Here is a 20,182-nt window from a genome sequence, read left to right on the forward strand (position 1 = left end):
TCTCTCTCTCTCTCTCTCTCTCTCTCTCTCTCTCTCTCTCTCTCTCTCTCTCTCTCTCTCTCTCTCTTCTCCCTTCTCTCCAGCTCTCTGTCTTTCTCTGAAGAAATGGAGTCTTATAAACACTTGTTGAGCACAGAAGGATGTAGCAGCAGTGAGTCAGGGTGGACTACATATATTGCCTCTCCCATGGAAGAAGATGAACCTCAATGCAGTTATGATGATGTCGAATACAACTATAACAGCATTACAACTCGCACAAGCATTCAAGAGATTGACAAAGACGACAATGGCAGTGATGATTCAATGGCTTCGGATGCTTCTTCTGGCCCGAGCCACCATCAACACCACCTTGTATTGCCTTCTCGCAGTAAAGAAAGTAATCCAGGTACTGCTCGTTTCAGGCGTGATATCAAGCAATCAAGGAACAAGACCACAAGCAAACAAGAGAAGAAAAGGGGTGAAAAGAGTACCAAACGGAAGTGAGAAGTCGATGCAGGCTCGTGAGAAGAAGGCACTGATACTAATCCTGCTGATAGAAAAGACTGCAGATTATAGTTGTTTATTAAGACTATAAGCTTGCAAATGAGGAGATGTATATTCATTCTTTGTATTCAGTAACAGAAGCATATATACTCTTTTTTATGTCAGAAAATTCTTGATGATTCATGCCACATACTTAACTGTTCTACAAGGAAACCAGTAAATGACCGACCAGTCTCTCATTTTTCCAGCAGAATTAGCTTGAATTTCTTGTGTTTAATTTCTCAACACTAAATCATGATGTTCATAACTGATTTTGTCCCTTAATTTCTTGTGTCTTCGAAAGAATCAAGTGCATGTTTGCTGGAAAGATGATCATAAAGCGCACATGTGGATCTGCATAAAAATTATACATGAAAAAAGACTAATAATTCACCAGAACAAACTTGCCAATTATGATGCATATGAGTATGGCATAAGGTATATGAACGAACAGGGTGTACATTGTGCTGGAAAGAAGAAAGATCAACCTAGCAAGACAAAAGCCAACTTAGAAAGACAAATGCCAACCATATAAGAGTACTACCCCAGATGTGCAAGCACAACAGCAAAGCAAATGCCAAGTATGGGCTGTACTTGAATTTCAAAGAATATTTTAGCTTCCTGGAAAACAGAATCTGTCTATTTTTAACAAAATCTGTCTGCAGTTAGAATCAGTGAGAAGAATGTTGGCTGTACTTTGAAAGTAAACTAAAATGACCTAATCACAAAGTCTCTCTTTAATAGGGTCAACGACCAAATGATAGGTAACCAACTCCACAAGTATGGTGAAATCCCTATCTGCATAAGTATGCCTTATCAGCAGTGGTTAGGACTATTATTTCACTCACCAACAATCTATCTAATTAGCTTATTTGGCAAACACGGAGTGCTACAAGTTTTGACAGGTAGATTTTAGGTTAGAGTCAACCAAGTTGGGTTTCTGATTCTCAACCCTATTATTTGGTTCATTCACAGCTGTGGTGCCATACTTGATTTTGGTTCATTCATAGAGATATTTGCACATGGCAGTCACATTGACACTCTAAAAGCAATATCTGAGGAATATTTAGTAACAAGAAGGTAGATGCATCTGAGGAATATTTAGTAACAAGAAGGTAGATGCAACAAAGGCGCAACAATGGAAAGAAAAATTTACGAAAATCAAAAGGAATTGCAGGAACTGAGAATGTGAAACTTTCTGTTGATTTTCATGTTCAAAATACCGCATTTTACAGTACTACCACCAGTCTCCCACATCGAATAGAATACATTTTCCAACAGTCATGCCAAAGCAGAAGCATAACAAACCAAATTTAATGCACACTACTAAAACTTAAAGCAAATTGATAAAACTTATTTAGAATTAATTTCACCAAAAAGAGTTGACGGAAGCTCCGCCCCAGCATAAAATCCTTAGCAGAAGTTATTAGGGATGAAGGTGAATTCTGCTTAAGTTGAATGAGGCAGGAAACGGGGACTTAAATCTTGGACTGCTTAGCAATCTTGAACCATTCAGTGTGGAAAGCACCTTCAACATCAGTTCTTTCATATGTATGAGCACCAAAGTAGTCTCGTTGAGCTTGGACCAAGTTAGCAGGAAGTCTCGCTCTTCTGTAGGTGTCAAAATAAGCAAGACTAGCTGACATACCTGGGGTACTGATACCTGAGTTGATAGCAAGGCATACCACCCTTCGCCACGCAGACTGTCGCTCAATGATCTCCTTCGAAAACTCAGGGTCCACAAGAAGGTTTGCAAGATCACAGTTCCTATCATAAGCCTGCTTAATTCTGTCCAAGAACACAGCACGAATGATGCAACCTCCCTTCCAAATCCTAGCCAATTCTCCCAACTTCAAGTCCCATCCCTGCTCAATACTCTTTGCACGGATCAAATTCATGCCCTGTGCATAACTGCATATCTTGGATGCATAGAGAGCTTGCCTCACATCATCGACCAACTTTGCCTTATCCACCTCTTGGTCAGTCAAGATATCACCAAAGCCACCTGCTTTGAACACTTTAGAAGCTTCAACCCTTTCATCCTTTAACCCACTGAGGAACCTTGCATCCAAAGAAGATTCAATTGTGGGGGCGGCAATGGAAAGTTCAGCAGCTTGCTGTACAGTCCATTTACCAGTACCCTTCATGCCGGTCTTGTCCAAAACCTTGTCAACCAAATATCCATCGCCCTTGTCGTCCTTGATTCCAAAAATATCTGCAGTGATTTCAATCAAGAAGCTCAGCAGCTCTCCCTTGTTCCATTCTGTGAAAACTTTTTGTAGTTCCTCATTTGACAACTTTCCAACAGATTTAAGAACATCATAAGCCTCTGCTATCAGCTGCATGTCACCATATTCTATACCATTATGGATCATCTTTACAAAGTTACCAGACCCACCTTTGCCAATGTAAGTCACACAGGGGCCACTGTCTGGAACTTGAGCCGACACCTTAAGAAGGATGTCTTCAATGTACTTATAGGCCTCAAAAGATCCTCCAGGCATCATAGAGGGTCCATATCGAGCCCCCTCTTCACCACCTGAAACTCCCATACCAAGGTAAAGAAGGCCCAATTCAGCCATGGCTTTCTCCCTCCTCTCAGTGTTCTCATACCACTCATTACCACCATCAATAATGCAGTCACCCTTCTCCAGGTAGACGGAGAGAGTCTTTATGGTCTGATCAACAGGCGCCCCAGCCTTGACAAGCATGATTACCACCCGAGGTTTTTGGATTGACTTAACAAAAGATTCAGGATCATGGAAGCCATAAAGGGGGAGGTTTCCTTCTTTTTTCGCCCGCTCAACAGTCTCATCAACTTTGGAGGTAGTTCTGTTGTACACGGAAATGGGGAAGCCTTTCTCTGCAATGTTGAGGGCCAAATTTTGGCCCATAACAGCCAAACCGGCAAGGCCAATTCTTGTAGGGTTTGGTGGTGCAGCCATCTTTTACACTGTTAAACAATTGGAATTGTTAGTGAGAGTGTGAGATACGGGTCCATATATTGGCAATGACAAAATACAGATATGAGAATCCTTGGTTAAACACACGAACATAAATGGCAGCAGTATTTCATAAAATTTACTGACTCCAATCTAGGAGAACCGATCACTGACAGGATTACGGAGGGAACCAATACCATTAAGCAAATATCATTCTGAATCAAGTTTAATGAGAGATAGTTTCCTGTACCTAGATACTAGCTTTTACAATTGTATCGAAAACCACAAACAACCTTACACATTAAATACATAATTCCTGGATGAACATATACTAAAATAAAAAATAATAAAAAATCCAAAACAGTGATGATCCTCCAAAAAGAGTTCATGAAAGCCCTCTCTTTTACAGTCCTATTGCTACAATCAAGTAAACCGACACAAAATCGGAGTCACTCATTCCCTGATGACAATAACAGTAACCAACCAGATCAAACGGGAGAACCCCTTAATTCTATAATCATTTCTAACAAGATTCAACCGTTCAAAGATTTTAGCTGAACAAGCAACTAAACCTCAAACTCATCAACTAGATTGAGTGAAGGAACTAAATTGCATGATCTAACCAATCTGTAAAATCCCAAAAAGCACAGATCATATGGAACCAGGTACAGATATTCGCAACAACACATAATGAAGCAAACACAGATCAGCAATTCCAAATCATGCAAAACCAATACACAGCAACATTATGCTCCAGTTTCCAATATAATCATAGAAAACCAAACACAAAGCTGAAAAAGGTACAATCTTTAACCGCAGTCACCAACCAAGTAAAGTACAAGACAGGAACAAAACACAGTTTTGATCAAAACCCAGAAAGTGAAAGAATTCAAACCTTGAAATGGAGCAACACCCAGAAAATCAAAGATCTGGGTTCGGCGGAAAAACAATGATAAGTGAATGTGAGAAGCAAGAATGAAATTGTTCACCTTATAAAAGGGAAGCAAGAATTAAAAGTGGGAGTCAAAATTGGCCACTGCTTTGGTAGGTGAGGTGGACAAGCCGTCGTTGAAGATGGGTTAGGTGGATTCGGGAAAAAATTACTTACCGCGAGTCCGCGACTCCGAGAGGTTGACTACTAGTACAACTACAAGTGATGCAGTTTTTACCCTCTAAATTTTACCAGAGTTGTTTGGCATATTTTCAGTAAAAAATTTACAGTGCTTTATATGAATGCTCTTATTTTATGAACAAAATCACCAAAATTATGATGGCTCCTCTTTCTACCCAGCAAGCATTTTACCAAACCTAGCAATGCTATTAATAATTTGATTAATGAAATTATCACATGTTGTGGTAAATGGAATCAGATCAATCAAATAATATATAGCATAAAATGTGATATTTTATTTAATGTTATAGTGTGCAAAAAGATTTGAATTTTATATATAAATTGTTCTTTAGTAGTAAGTAGTGCATGCATCTGGCCTGTGCAGTTTGGAGTATATGCACCGTCTAGTGTCAACAAGATGTCATCAAAGTGTAAGCACTATGTTTTTCGTTTCTTCTCAAACCAAAAAAAAATGTAAGCACTATGTTTTTAGACTACCAGAGATCACTTGGTCTAATAGGATTGCTTGGATGGAAAGAAAATGAAATTGGATAAACCGCAAACCCATCTCCTAGTCCTCGATCAAAAAAAACAAAAAACCATCTTCTAGTCTGAATACATCTGTGAATCACATATACTGCAAAGAATCATTGCCAAGTGTACATTCCCAATATCACTGTTTGTTCTTACAACTCATGACTGACATTAATAACACATACAACATTAAAGAGATGCCATGAGATGGCCCCTTTCCAGAACAAGAAACACATAATTTCATCGAGCTTCGCTCTGAGGGTGGGTTGGCAGCAACTAATGAGGGATTCCAAAACTTGTGTCTAAGAATAAGTAAAGAGAGGTAGACGATATATAGCTAGCTGCGGCTTGCTTATGGTTGAGGTGAAGCAGTAAAGTTTATGGTTGTATCTGTTGGTGGAACCACTCCAAAACAGTATCAGTCTATAGGCCAAAATTGCACATCTGAACAAACTCCATACCATTGTCCATATATTTAGTCCAGAGATTCTTGTACTGGTTCATTGCAATGTCCAGCCAAGGTTTCATATGTCCATTGTAATGAATGACTGCTGCTTTGTTAATCTCATCCATGCTGATACTGGGGTTGTACCCCAGCCCGAGCACGTGCCAGGATTTGTCCAGAGACTTTGTTGTCGAGTAGAAGGTAATCAGCCCTGCTGCACTAGTCCCTGACTTGTACAGAGTCTGGTTCTCATTCTGCATAAATAGGGAGAAGAATATGAATACTCATTCATATATGCACCACAATATAACAACTCGACTACATTGTTCAACAATAAATGGTGCCATTTGGTTAAAAATTTCCAAGTGAAAATCACAAATTGTTTAGGGATCGATATTGTACACTTACCAAGTTCTGCCAGCTATGGTACTGCTCTGTACAACCCTCTTGCCTCCAAGCGTCAAGATCAAATATATTCATTCCATATGCCCAAGCACAAGAACGGGGATTGAACCTCTCTCTAATAAGGGGGTGTGAAAAGTTCAAGTACTGAGCATATCGACGGAAGGACCCAAAGCAGGTCTCAACTGCTCCATTCACCTTCCCATCCAAATCAATATTCCACAATCCTGTCAAGTCCTTTTGAACCACAACATCATCATCCAAAAAGAGAATCTTGTTTAGTTTTGGATACATTTCTGGCATATAAAACCGAAGCTCATGCAACAGTGACGAGTATGGATTCCTATTCCTTTTAGATGTTTCCATGGTACCAAGCCCCTGCAAACTTGGCACATATGAGGAATTCAAGAAAGTAAAATCTTCTATTGCCTTCACCTCCACATAAGCACCCCGTTCCACTGGCCTCATCTTAAACCAAACCTTCATTGGCGCAAGATTCATCCTATCTGTAACAACATGGAAAACATGTTTCCACGGTTCAATTGCATTACTCACCACAGATCGGATCACCACTGAGACTGCAATAACGTTATCCGAAAAAATCGCATAATGGTACAAAGTTGGGTCCTCAAACTCAGGGCTTGATTCCTCCTCCTTGTACTTCTCCGGATGTGAAATTCTCTCTTCAACAAGCCTCATGGCCAAACAATGCAAACTTTTTGGAATCGACCTTGCTGCAATCGTGCTCGCAAATGCCCCATTCTTCTTTGCCTTTATAAGCAACTCATTAACAGCAAAAATTGTATCCTTCAGCTTCTGAATCTTGAGCTGATTATCATAGTTCTCCTTTGACTCGGTGATCATTAACCGGGCAGTTTTAACCTTATCCTTCACCTCCTTCTCGAACTGCCTCAAAACATCCTCATCTAATGGACCATCTGATTCAAACAAACTAGTCCGGTAACTTGGTTTCGTTTGAAGCTCAGAGAAATTGGATGCCAAATCATCAAACATTTTCATTTGCCTAGATATCTCAAGCTTAAGTTTCCTAGCATAAGCTGCATATGCATTGACAAGAGTGACATGATCATTTGCTTGCTTGTATATCAAATCTAATCTGGTTTTCAACGGGTCAGAATTTAAAGCGAGAAACGATCTACGCATATACGTGTTTCCAGTAGTTGGAAGTGCCTGCATTACAAATCAAGATTATAAATTAATAACTCAAACTCTATCTAGCTACAAAAAAAGGCATCCGGCCTTAGCATTCAAGATTTGGGTATTGCATAAATCTATGATATGGTTTCAAATAGAATATGGACTGTGCTTAACTAGTTGAAAGTGCCTGCACTATACATCAAAGAACATAAATTTATAACTAAAACTCTACCAAACTGCAAAAACTGGATGTGTTTGCCTTCATATACATACTTAACTCTAAGATGTGAGTTCAAACTAGAATTTGGGATTGCCTGCATTATACATCAAGATCATAACTTTATAACCCAAACTCAATCTATCTGTAAAAACTAGCATGTGGGTTTTGCATTCCAAGACTTGGGTACTGCTTAAATCATACATTTGGGTTCAAATGGGATAAGGATTGAGCCAAACTAAAGAAATCTACATCTGGGTTATGCTCAAGTTTCACACTTTTCAATCTGGGTGCAGATTAATCACAAAAACAACTGAAAAAACAAAACATGGATGAGAATACTTACAGAGTCATGGTGAGGAGTTGAGGGGTTTGTAGTGAGGAGAACAGAGAGGGTAGCAATGAAGAGAAGAGAGAACATAGCGGATACAAAGATCCGATACGAGAAGAAGCTCCGGAGGCTGAAGCCGCCGAAACCGGATCCTGCTCTGCTTCCTCGCACGGCCACCGCCATTGGAGCAGAACGACGACGTTTTCTGAGCTTGGGGTCAGATCGGAAAGGCTGTTTATTATATTCGTTCAACTCTGTTTCAAGGAAAGAAGAAGAAAAGGGAGTAGTGGAAGCAAGTGAGATGAGCTAAATTGGAAGTGTGTGAATGTGTGAGAGATCTCAGCTGGGTGTGACCATGTGAGCGTGGAAGAGATCAAAGTAGTGAGAAAAAGAGATCTATAATGCGTGTCGGTGTTGATTGGTTTTCTTTGAGAATTAGGAAGGAATTAATATGATAATGGTGGTGTGGGAGTGTGACTGTGAGAGGTATTGGAACTTGGATGGGAAATATGGCCAAGTGGGGGCCATAGGCCATAACCAAGTTTGGCTAGCAGGTGAGTGCTTTTAAGGGTTTGTTTGGTTATGTGTTTCTAGGAAGCGCTTTGCTCATAGTGTTTTTTAGGTAACTGATTATCTCTAGTGCTAGAATCACTTTATGTGATGTGATGTATGCACCTACCAACTTGTGTGAAATAAGCACAATTGAGAGAACCGTCTACTTGAATTCATCATGCATCAAATTTTACGGAACATCTGATCTGACACGATTAAGTTGTTTTAATAAAATTTGTGATATGATCAGTTGTCACATAAAATGAGATATATACATAAAATGAGATGCATATGTTTCACCTGATTTACTTTTGAATAAAAGCTCAAAATTTTTGTGGAATATAATTTATACTCGTACATCACGTTAGTATACATAGCAGTGATAGCACGATATCCAGTTTCGATTTCATGATGTTACTATAAAATCTTTAACATACGAATTTCAGTACCATATTAAACACTCAAGACTGCCATTATTCGAGAGCCAAACACTGCCCACGAATTAAGCATCAATAACCTTAATCTATTTTCCTTCTAGGTCAATATCCTCTGACTTTCCATTTTCCACAAAAACAAAAAAAAAGAAAAAGAAAAAAATAATAAATAAAATGAAAAAATGGGAGAGGCTAGGCTAGCCGTTGGAGATAATAGAAATGCTGAACAATCCAAGCCTCACGCTTCCCGCTCCCGCCAAACTCCCTCCTCCTCCTCCTCCTCCGCTAACCTCCGATCATCTCCACCGCCGTCTCATCTCCCAAATCAATGTCGGCCACCTCCCCAAAGCAATCTCCACCCTCGACCTCATGGCCCGCCGCGGCTCCCACCCCGACCTCCCCACCTACTCCCTCCTCCTCAAATCCTGCCTCCGCTCCCGCCGCTTCCACCTCGCCAAGCTCGTCCACGCCCACCTCTCCCGCTCCCACCTCCGCCCCGACTCCCTCATCCTCAACTCCCTCATCAGCGTCTACTCCAAATCCGGCGACTTCGAAACCGCCCGGTCCATCTTCCAAACGATGGGACCAAAGAGAAACCTAGTGTCGTGGAGCGCGATGGTCTCGTGCTTCGCGAACAACGACATCCCATTGGAGGCCATCTCTATGTTTGTTGATATGATTGAGGAGGGTTATAATGCTAACGAGTTTTGCTACGCGTCGGTTATAAGAGCGTGTTCGAATCCGGAGCTTGTTGGGATTGGTAGGGTCGTTTTCGGGATGGTGGTTAAGACCGGGTATCTTGAGTCGGATGTGTGCATTGGGTCTTCGTTGATTGATATGTTTGCGAAGGGAAGTGGGGAATTAGGGGATGCATATAAGGTGTTTGAGAAAATGGCTGAGACGGATGCGGTGACTTGGAGCTTGATGATCACTAGGTTTGTGCAGATGGGTTATCCGAGAAAGGCGGTTGAGTTGTTTATGGAGATGTTGTCGAATGGGCTAATGCCGGACCAGTTTACTTTGAGTGGTGTTGTGTCGGCTTGTACAAAGTTGGGGTCGTTGGCATTGGGAAAGCAGCTGCATTCGTGGGCTGAACGGTCGCGGTTGGTATTGGATCATTGTGTTGGGTGTTGTTTGGTGGATATGTATGCTAAGTGTGGAGGTGATGGGTCTATGAGTGATTCAAGGAAGGTGTTTGATCGGATGCGAGAGCATAGTGTTGTGTCGTGGACTGCTGTTATCACTGGATATGTGCAGAGTGGAGGGGGCGATGAGGAAGCTGTCGAGCTCTTTGTTAAAATGATCTCGGGTGGTCATGTTTCACCTAATCATTTCACGTTTGCTAGCATCCTGAAGGCTTGTGCAAACCTTTCTGATCGGCATAAGGGAGGTCAAGTTCACTCCCTTGCAGTGAAACTTGGCCTTGCATCAGTTAATTGTGTGGGAAATTCGCTTATTAGCATGTATGCAAGGTCTGGCCATGTGGACGATGCTCGTAAAGCTTTTGATGTTCTGTATGAGAAGAATTTGATATCTTATAATGCAATCGTTGATGCATATGCCAAGCATCTTGACACTGAAGGAGCCTTTGGACTTCTCCATGAAATTGAGAATACAGGACTAGGGGCTAGTGCTTTCACATTTGCTAGTCTTTTGAGTGGAGCAGCCAGCCTTTGTGCAGTTGATAAGGGCGAACAGATACATTCCCGGATTATAAAATCAGGATTTGAGTCAAATCAAAGCATTTGCAATGCCTTGGTTTCTATGTATTCCAGGTGTGGAAACATAAACGCTGCTTTTCAAGTGTTTAATAAGATGGAGGATTGGAATGTTATATCATGGACTTCAATGATCACAGGATTTGCAAAACATGGTTATGCGGCTAGAGCTGTGGGACTATTTGACCAAATGCTTGAGGCCGGGTTAAAACCGAATGAGATCACATATATTGCTGTCTTATCAGCATGTAGCCATGCAGGTTTGATTTCTGAGGGGTGGAAACACTTCAAGGAAATGCACCAACAACATGGTATTGTCCCAAGAATGGAACACTATGCATGTATGGTTGATTTATTGGGCCGCTCAGGATCCCTTGTAGAAGCCATTGAATTTATTAACTCAATGCCTTTTGAAGCTGATGCACTAATATGGCGAACATTTCTTGGAGCATGCCGAGTGCATTGTGACGTTGAGCTTGGGAAACATGCAGCAAAGATGATTATGAAGCAGAACCCACATGATTCAGCAGCATATAGCTTACTATCAAATTTGTATGCTTCCACTGGTCAGTGGGAAGAAGTAGCAAATATAAGAAAACAAATGAAAGAGAAAGCTTTGGTCAAAGAAGCAGGTTCTAGCTGGATAGAGGTGAAAAATAAGATGCACAAGTTCCATGTTGGAGATACTTCACACCCAAAAGCACAGGAGATTTATGATGAAATGGACCGATTGGGTTCAAAGATAAAGAAATTGGGTTATGTCCCCGATACAGATTATGTACTTCATGAGGTGGATGAGGAGCAAAAGGAATATTATTTGTTTCAGCACAGTGAGAAATTAGCAGTGACATTTGGTCTTATAAGCACATCAAAATCAAAACCCATAAGAGTATTCAAGAATCTCCGTGTTTGTGGAGATTGTCACACTGCAATCAAGTATATTTCAAAAGCCACGGGAAGAGAAATAGTGGTAAGGGATTCAAATCGGTTTCATCAGTTTATGGATGGGACATGTTCTTGCAATGACTACTGGTGATGGTGTTATATATATCACAGTGCGAAATCGTTGACAGTTCAAGAATCAGATAGAATTACTCGTCAGTTGACTTGAAGGTGGATTCTTGATTCACTTTTGGCACTCTCATGTCCTGGTGTTTCCAGTTGTAGACTGTACAGTTCTTATTTGCAGCTTTCCTGTAAAACTCTTGATGCTCGAATACTCTATTGCATGATTCATCTGAATAACATTGTGCAGTTGTGTCCTACATCTCAGCTCATACTTGTAGACAGCTATTTAGCAATGACTACTATGTTTCATTTATTTTTCCTTATTAAGGTGGACTATGACGAGTGAATATGGATAGGAACCGATTGCTTATGAACAAAACCAAAACTGATACAATATGTTGAATCGATGCAGCTCTGTCAGACTGTCACACCTCCAACCATGTCCATCTGCAGGTGCAGTGTTGGCTGCTGATGCTGCATACTGGTGAATAATTCAAGTTGAGACAAACATATTTCTGTAAGTAACTACTCAACTTTAAAGCTTTTCTATCAGAAATTTGTTAATTATGCACTTATGCAGTGTTTGCACAATAGGGTTCTCAAAATTAAAATAACGTCTCATGCCATGCTGATTGTAATAAGATTCATCTGATGTATAACATCTAACAAGACTTATGAACTTTGACTTACAAATTGAAAGAGCTGTGTAGAAACCGGGTAAATCTTGATAGGATACATCTGATGAGGTCTTGCTGGAATAATCTGGTGTTGAAGTCAGATTCAATTGCGTGGGGATTATATATTCTGTATCAGAATCCAAATGTCTGTAAAGCGCATAAATGTCAAACTTAAGTTTTTTCTCTATCAACCCAAGTAGAAGGGTTTGGATTAGGAACTAATAATGATTATTGGAAATATTCAAATAAAATATCAAGGCTCTTACGCTTGAAGATCTTCCTTGGGATGCCTTATAGGAAACAGAGTGATGCAGTATCTGAGCAATAGAAAAATCAAGAGAGCAATTCACAAAACAAAAAATGAACCAAACCATGTCATATTTATTTAAGCCAAACCATGGCATAGAGGCTGGTTCACTTCTATACAAACAGTTCTTGGATTGATACGTTAGTGGATAGCTTTTTCATATGTTTTTCTAATTATAGTAATTTTAATATGACGAACCAACACCAATTTCACCACCTTTATTTCTGTGTCATGTCCAACTCTTCCCCACCTATTGCCATCATTGCTCCACCCATTACAATATTGCCACTCATTCCTCTTTCTTTATTTTTTCTAGTACACCTGATATAATTGCTACTTTCTATTTTGTGCAGTAATCTTATTTTCTTCAAACATTTCTAACATGCTTGCTGGATTTTTCCCTTTGTACTGTTCCGGTAGTGTAATAATTGCTTTATTTTTCATCTGAATCTATGGAAGTTCTCCTAGATATATTATGTACGGATCGGTGTTGTCTCTACTCTCTACTGGATATCGGATATAGGTGATGTCATGAAAAGGGTGTTAGTACCATTCTTGAAGGATGTAAGATTTAGAAATTTATATACTTCACATATATAGATAAGAATCTAACAAAGAGATTGCCAATTTTATTGAGCAAGGATTCAATGAGAATCCACAAAACATGTTATTGCCAATTTTCTAAATGGATCTCATAGAGGCTGGTTCACTTCTACACAAACAGAGGCGAACCACCATGGATGGAAAATGATAAAAACTCTCTCTCCTCCATCGATCAATCGATCTTCATTATTTAGCCTAGCAAATCCATCGAACTTGTTGTGATTGGCTGGTTTGAGGACTCTGCTCTCAGATAAGCTGTGTTGCAGGGAACATCGACCTCCAGCTGGTCTCTCAAGGATGGATGATAGTTAGAATTAGGACTATGCAGCTGCAGGTCACTCAGCAGTTCGCGGAGTTCAGAAACCTCCTCTTTGAGCTGAGCATTCTCTTGCAAAGCTCTGTCATGGGACTCTGACATATGATTCAGCTTATCCACAAGTTGGTGGTTCTCGTTTCTGAGCCAAACCACCTGTGACCAGAGCTCATCCAGGTGCTTCTGCTTGCGCATACGTGATCTGCGTGCAGATTCTCTGTTGGATATCATTCGTCTCTGTTTCCTCTCGTTGATGAGACTTAATTGCTGCTCATCAGCTTCGTCAGAGGTTGAGTTACTGCTGAAGGAAGATGGTTGCTGGGGATTATTATTGTTATTAACTTCTTGAGGAACTAAGTGGGAAGGGAATTGGTAGCTATTGTATAATGGAGTAGCGGAAAATCGGTTGAATGGAAAAGCACTGGCTGGGTTACTTTGAGTAGTAGTACTCATCATGCTAAACTGAGTTGAGTAGGGAGATGATAATGAACTGGAAGGAACTAGGTAAGGGAGCCCTGTAACCTCAGCAGGCTGCATGGCTGGCTTCTTAAAACTTTTAGTGGAGAAAAAATTGAACTTAAGGTCTGGTACTGATGAAGTTTGGGTAGAGTACTAATCTGTTGGTTTGATTTAGAAGGGGGAGTGAGGCTCTAGGAGAGGAGGGTCTTTTATAGGATGAAAAGTGTGACAAAGTGCCTTAAGCTTCAGGTGATTGGAAAATCATGCACATGATGTGCCTCTATCATGCAACATCACATTCATATATGTTGACATGAATGAATGTGTATGCAAGAGCTAGGTTTTCTGATGTGTTCATTCATACTTTACTGACTAGTACTACTATGCATGATGATGCTTGTATGCATATATGCATGTAACATGGGAAATTGATAGTGTCTGTGGATAATCATTTTCCAGATCAAATCTCTGCTTACATGAGAGAGAGACAGAGAGACAGAGAGAGAGAGAGAGAGAGAGAGAGAGAGAGAGAGAGAGAGTAGTAGTAGTAGTTAGNGAGAGAGAGAGAGAGAGAGAGTTCAGATTATGGGGAGTACAATTATTTTAATGGAGGAATGTTTAAGCAAAATAATCAGTGCAGAGAAAATGGGCGCAAGAAGTCAATCTTAAATTTGTTGTGCCGTTCTCAAGTCTATGAGGATTGATGCTTGTTATCCAATAAGGCATTGTGACGTAAGGAATGGAAAGAATTTAACAGGCTTAGAAAGGGAATCCCTTTTATACGTAACAGGGCTATAATAATTAAGGAGTTCATGACTCATCAAACACTTAAACCCTTCAGAATATTAGTTGATCAATAGTTTACGTGATACTATTTAGTTTGATTGGTAGCAAGCCTGCCATCTGCGGTAGTTTTAGGCACTAATCATCTTCTGCTATTTCATGGTGGAGAAACCTACACAAGTAATTATCAGAGAATGTCTTAAATTCCAGTGTAGCTAGTTTAATAATAAGAGATTGCATCAATTTGGTTTTCTTCTTATATATTTAAGTATTTGTTCTGGAAATTTCGTAGTCTTCTTTTACATGAACATCCAATGTGATTGGGTGAGCTTTTAAATGGAGAGTTTGGCAGGTAAAACACACCAGTAGAGTGTCTGACTTGAAACTTCAATTCATTGTTTATAGTATTTATTCATTTAATAGTGCAATTCACCACCTTTGTTTGCTTTCAGTGAAAAACCTTTAACAGGGCAGATTATAAAAGGCTGTAGTTAGTATACAGATTGACCTCTAAAGTGTCTTTAGACAAGAAATTTCTTGTCATCTTCTCTACCCTGTGCTACAAAGGTGTAAGCATATATCCTCCCAGAAGTCCAAACTGAGATTCAATTATTATCAATCTGCATTATTATTTTTTTGGACAATCAATCTGCATATTTAAAATCGAATGATCTGTTTGGTGTTTACTATCTTTTCCATTAAGGACAAATTGTCCCGAGAAACACTAGCCTGCCCTGGTTAAGTAATCAGTATATATAATGGTCCACTTGGGTCAAATTATGTCAGCTGTTGCAGGAACATGAAGAGGATTAGCTTTAGTCCTAACCATTTAATTAGCAGATCGATGTTACTTAGTGGAAAGATCTTGTTGTATAGTGGTGGGATTGGGAAATGGGAATGGATATAATGCATTGATTATTATGGATGTACTTTGAAATGTAGTGTTCCACTAACCAAAAAGCTTTCAATGGATGCTGCAGGAATAAAATCTTACTGATGAGAGTATAACCAAATGCTGATGGAGTTGTGTGGCCCGATACAAGCCAAGAACACGGAAAGAGTAAAGTCTCTCATCGGAAAAGTGAAAACAATCTACTCATCTAAGTGATTGAGTGGTCTGCTGTTAATAAAACCGGTGTTGATCACTGTACAGCGCGCTGGTAAAGGTGGAGCCATTATCAGTGCCTTCGAACTGATAGTGGATTCACATTTCCCTGTTGTGCAACAATTGTTCTCTTCTTGATCACTCCCGGCCTACACCTGAGGGTTGAGGGTTAGGTCTAAATTTGAGTGGATTGAATGGTCAACAAGGTCATGAGACAGGTTTAGACCCCTCAATCTTTTCTTGTCTTGTGATTGTTCTTCCCCCTCTGCTCCATTTCTTTTTCTTTAAGGATTTGGAGTATAAAGGTAGATGATGAGTAGTTGGAAACCCAGATCAGTATGTCATTTGTTCCAGTTGTACTTGTAGTGTACGTACATTGTATAGAGAAACTGCATTTGATTGGTCAATGTTGCCTCAATCCATCATGCTAAACGTACAATTTGACCCTTGACACTTGATTTATTCTCCTTGAATAAATATCTAGCTACTTTTTCTTAGGAGTTGCTTTTAATTTTCTCTTTGTAAAAGGGTTGAGTGTGATTTGATTAATTTGACCTATATATCATAGAGGATATATAGTACCCGACTCTTCGGACGTATTCCTCGAATTATATCAAGTGTTTCGTTTTATTTTCTTTATAATGTTGCTCATGTGTTACGAGATGTTAACTTTGTTGTTGATGCTTGTGTAAAATGAAAGAATTTGGACTTTCTCCCTGTTAGTAAAGCACGTTTATTTGTAATATGCTTTTCCTCCGTTCAAACATAGAAATTGAGCCATTATACCTCTATGATTGCTTTGAGCTCTTTTACGGTTTTACCTCTGTAAATTGAAAAACAAATAGCTCCACACATCTATGAGTCTCAACAATTTTGGTAGTGAATGGACCAGGTACGAGCTTCATTTCTTCTTTACCTGTAAGCACACTAAAGCAATCCATACAACCAAATTAGGTAAAGGCCAAATTACCAAGCGTAAAGAAACTTTCCACTGCAAGTTGATTCTCGGAACGAGCGACACTTTTTCTCCTCAAAATCAAACACAAAACGCAAATGAAAATGATCATGACCACTACGTACTCTTTCTTCCCCTCACTCAACTAACATATCTTATCTCCCTCTCCAAAGATCATTCACCATATCTCTTAGATCTTCCCATTTTGATCCTCTTGAACTTTGCTTCCCCATCACTATGTGGACAAAACCACAAGGGCATTTCGGAAAATTCATCGTCTCGACGAGGGACATTTGCCCTTCAATGACGGCCTACGGTTGTGCACGGAGGGGTACTTGATTTAACTGCTGCCCTGAAAAGAAAAGGGATGATTCTCCACAAGAACATAATTTGAGAAAAGAATATAAGCAATTTTTCATTACATTTCAAGAACAATGATAGAAAGAGCTAGCATGAAGAAAGATAAAGGCAGATAAGAAAAACGCAAGCGCATGATAGATGTCACCAGTGGGACCTTGCTAACAAGCGCCCGTGGGTGGTGAGTGCACCACCACCCATCCCTATTGCTGTGCCTGTCAACTCAAACCAAAAGCTACCTAGGGTTTGCTTTCGTTCTTTTCAATCTCTTTCTCTTCTCTCTGTGATTTTCTTCCATGTCTAAAACAAAACCACTACTCTGATGTAGCACTCTCTTTGTGTCTAGGAGACTCTAAATATGGTGGCTTTTCTGAGGCTCTGCCTCCAATCAAGGGGGGCTTACAAGTTTTTGGGTAATTCTCCTTTGATACCTATGCATCTTCGTGCACCCCACTAAGGCAACCTATGTGGTTATGTTACTGCTATATTTGATTTTGTTTAAATGGTGCTGCACTGACTAGTTTTAGCTAGGGTAAATTAGGGCAAGAAGCATGGAGAGGCTTCATCGACCATGCCAATCTATGAAATGTGCATAAGGATTTCCTAGTTTTTACAACCCTTCTGAGTATTTTCTTTCTGAAATTCTTTGATACTTTGAAGTACTTAGAGGTATTACTGTATTTGAATCTTTCCACCGTTCTAATGGTAAAAATATTTGAATCTCTTTTTTTTTTTCACTGTGAGGATTTGAACTGCCCAAAATTTGCTTGTAGGATCCAGCTACCATCCTTGCGACATAATCTCAAATTGATGGGATTTGTCCTCGACTAAATGTATATTGGAATTATGATCCCATGAGAGGAAAATATGGATTTGAACCAGAATATTGTGCCATCACTCCGAGAGATTTGGCGATTTAGACTCCTAGCTAAACCTAGGATCTACAAGTAACAGATGTTTCCAGTAGGATATGATTACTCTAAGGTATGACAATGAAAAATGACATTATGGGATTGATTGAGACAATATGTCCAAATTGGATTTAAAAAAAAAAGGAGATTTCTGGTAATTTTAGCTCGTTTTCTCTATGCCATCCTCTTGATTCTTTAACTATGAAGTAGTTCAGTTTGGAGAGGATGAAAACGATTTACGAATTCGTCTGCCCTTGTGAAAATTAAACGTACTTTTCAGATCATATATAATTATATATACTATTTTTCAATAGTAAAACTCACCATACAGATTTTTCATTAGAATTATTTTTCTGAACTGATGAATGATGATGTAGTAGAAGTTGCCAATGAAGTGAATGAACTGGTGAGGCATCCCAAGAAGACAAAATCCAGATCAGTTACAATATTTGTCAGAATCTGATTCCAGCAGCATGAATGTACCTCCTCTGGCCAGAAGCAAACCCTACTGGTTTTTTTTTCCAGTGAGGTCATGAGATCGCAAAGGATTGGTTAGTACAGTATAAAACCCATCATGAGCTTACTAAACTCTCTATTGATTAATTATCTCTTCTTTTTCTGTTTCACTTTTGCTTAAACAATTTGATAATCTCCTTCTCAGACTAAATAGTCCATCAAATAATCTTATTCTAGTGCTTTAAACAAGATTTTCCAGCTTGGGTGCAATGTATGTTTGCATTTATTACTTAATTCTGGGTGGTGCATGTTTGAGTAAGATCGACTCACACTTAACAGCTACTTGTGCTTACGTACTTGTAATAGTTAGGGTTTTGGGGTCTTTTTCTAACCGAACTGACGTCGTTTTTGTGATTTCTTTAATCTGGGTGCTTACCTCCCCATCATCAAAATTGTTGTTATTATTCTTTTCTGCTGCTATTTCTGGTGGTTTATTAATTTGCAAAGTCCGATCGTCTTAGATTATCCAAAGCACTGTTTTAACCTTTTTCATATCGGTGGTTATTATTATAATGCGTACATATTTGGTGGCTAATCTGATTTTTTATAGTGAACTGCTGTGGTATAGTGCTTAAACATTCGGGGAGTAAATCACCTGAACTGGTATGGTGCTTAAACATTGCATTTTTGGAATTAGCTGCTTTAAACTCTGCCTAACTGATTTGGATGGTAAATATATATGCAATGAAATTGAGCTATATGGGAAATTGAAGAAAATAAGTGGTAAAAAAGTTGCAGGAGCAAAGACTGTAAAGTTAACTTGGCATTTTAAAAATTAACAAGTTGGCTTCTGATCGAGTTTGGTGATGCTTTGTCCTAATAGCTATATATATATATAGCTAGGCTTAGCTTTACTCCTACAAGATTCTCAATGTCTCAATCTTTCTCTATGCCCTTCTGTTCTTCTCATACATAATGTGTGCAAATAGCTGCAGTGGTAGAAACAGTAGAACTGTTACACTGTAGAAGTAATAAAGCCTCAGGATTTCATCATGCCTTTGGTTATTGGTTAATTCTTCTTCGATGTCACCACTCATTTTGATGGTCTTGATCATCCATCATCACTCAATTGGTTAATTCATATATTTTAGGAAAAAAAAAAAAAAAAAACAAGTGGGTATATGCATATGCATAGTGGATTGCAGTATACTTCTGGTACATTTCGTTGCCACTCAATGTGATAAGACTTCATCACTAAAAATCCGAGACCCTACACTAATCAGAACTTATCACTTAAGCCATAAGTTAAAGCCAGGTTCACTCAGTTAATTATGTGCTAATTAACATGCATGGTGAAGCTTTCTGCTATTGCAGCTTGTTAGTAATGTTGCTGCTTTCTCTCTGTCTATCACATGACTGTTCTTGTTCCTTTATCTCAGATCATTATCGACAATCTCTATTTCCCTTTGTCTTACCCAATTGTTAATATATGATCATCCATTGGTTCTTGACCAAAATTTCTCATCAGGTTAGAAACATTATCCATGAGAGTAGACAAAATGATGGTAATATCTAGCAGAAAAGAGTGGACGAGATTGGTATATGATAGTACTCATTGAGAAAAGCCAAAACTGCTTGCATAGGCCGGTCGGCTTTCGTGATTAACTATTTGATTTTGTTTATGGTGTTTTGTTTTGCCTACAGATGAATTACTGATTCAATATATATGTAGGATATCTATGCGTACGTATAGCTAGGGGAGGATCCAAGGTTGTGTAGGCAATCTCATCTGAACTTTTCATCTCATATCTGATGAAGAATGAAGTTATAGATATCCAGCCTGCAACATGGTTAGAAATAATGGTAACAAAAACAGACGAAG

General features: G+C 39.3%; 4 protein-coding genes across 4 annotated transcripts; 1 reads left to right on the top strand and 3 right to left on the bottom strand.

The window, feature by feature from the left end:
- Nucleotides 1–1,608: 1,608 nt before the first annotated feature.
- LOC101303142 (6-phosphogluconate dehydrogenase, decarboxylating 3-like) lies at nucleotides 1,609–4,463 on the bottom strand. Its single transcript, XM_004304126.1, has 2 exons — nucleotides 4,360–4,463; nucleotides 1,609–3,475 (listed from the first exon to the last, which is right to left on the bottom strand). Exon 2 carries the CDS (start codon nucleotides 3,465–3,467, stop codon nucleotides 2,001–2,003), a length of 1,467 nt encoding a protein of 488 aa, XP_004304174.1. The 5' UTR covers nucleotides 3,468–3,475; nucleotides 4,360–4,463; the 3' UTR covers nucleotides 1,609–2,000.
- A 720-nt stretch (nucleotides 4,464–5,183) lies between these two features.
- LOC101303438 (probable galacturonosyltransferase 9-like) lies at nucleotides 5,184–8,082 on the bottom strand. The gene is made up of 3 exons (XM_004304127.1): nucleotides 7,678–8,082; nucleotides 5,963–7,147; nucleotides 5,184–5,808 (listed from the first exon to the last, which is right to left on the bottom strand). The coding sequence occupies exons 1-3, from the start codon at nucleotides 7,843–7,845 to the stop codon at nucleotides 5,533–5,535; spliced, it is 1,629 nt and encodes a 542-aa protein (XP_004304175.1). The 5' UTR covers nucleotides 7,846–8,082; the 3' UTR covers nucleotides 5,184–5,532.
- Nucleotides 8,083–8,867: 785 nt separating this feature from the next.
- Nucleotides 8,868–11,402, top strand: LOC101314401 (pentatricopeptide repeat-containing protein At3g49170, chloroplastic-like). The gene has a single exon (XM_004305997.1). It carries the CDS (start codon nucleotides 8,868–8,870, stop codon nucleotides 11,400–11,402), a length of 2,535 nt encoding a protein of 844 aa, XP_004306045.1.
- Nucleotides 11,403–13,151: 1,749 nt separating this feature from the next.
- Nucleotides 13,152–13,902, bottom strand: LOC101303726 (basic leucine zipper 63-like). The gene has a single exon (XM_004304128.1). The coding sequence runs from the start codon at nucleotides 13,809–13,811 to the stop codon at nucleotides 13,152–13,154; it is 660 nt and encodes a 219-aa protein (XP_004304176.1). The 5' UTR covers nucleotides 13,812–13,902.
- Between the last annotated feature and the right edge of the window lie 6,280 nt (nucleotides 13,903–20,182).

Source organism: Fragaria vesca, linkage group LG6 (genome assembly GCF_000184155.1).
Source record: "Fragaria vesca subsp. vesca linkage group LG6, FraVesHawaii_1.0, whole genome shotgun sequence".
NCBI classification, from domain to species: Eukaryota; Viridiplantae; Streptophyta; class Magnoliopsida; order Rosales; family Rosaceae; genus Fragaria; species Fragaria vesca.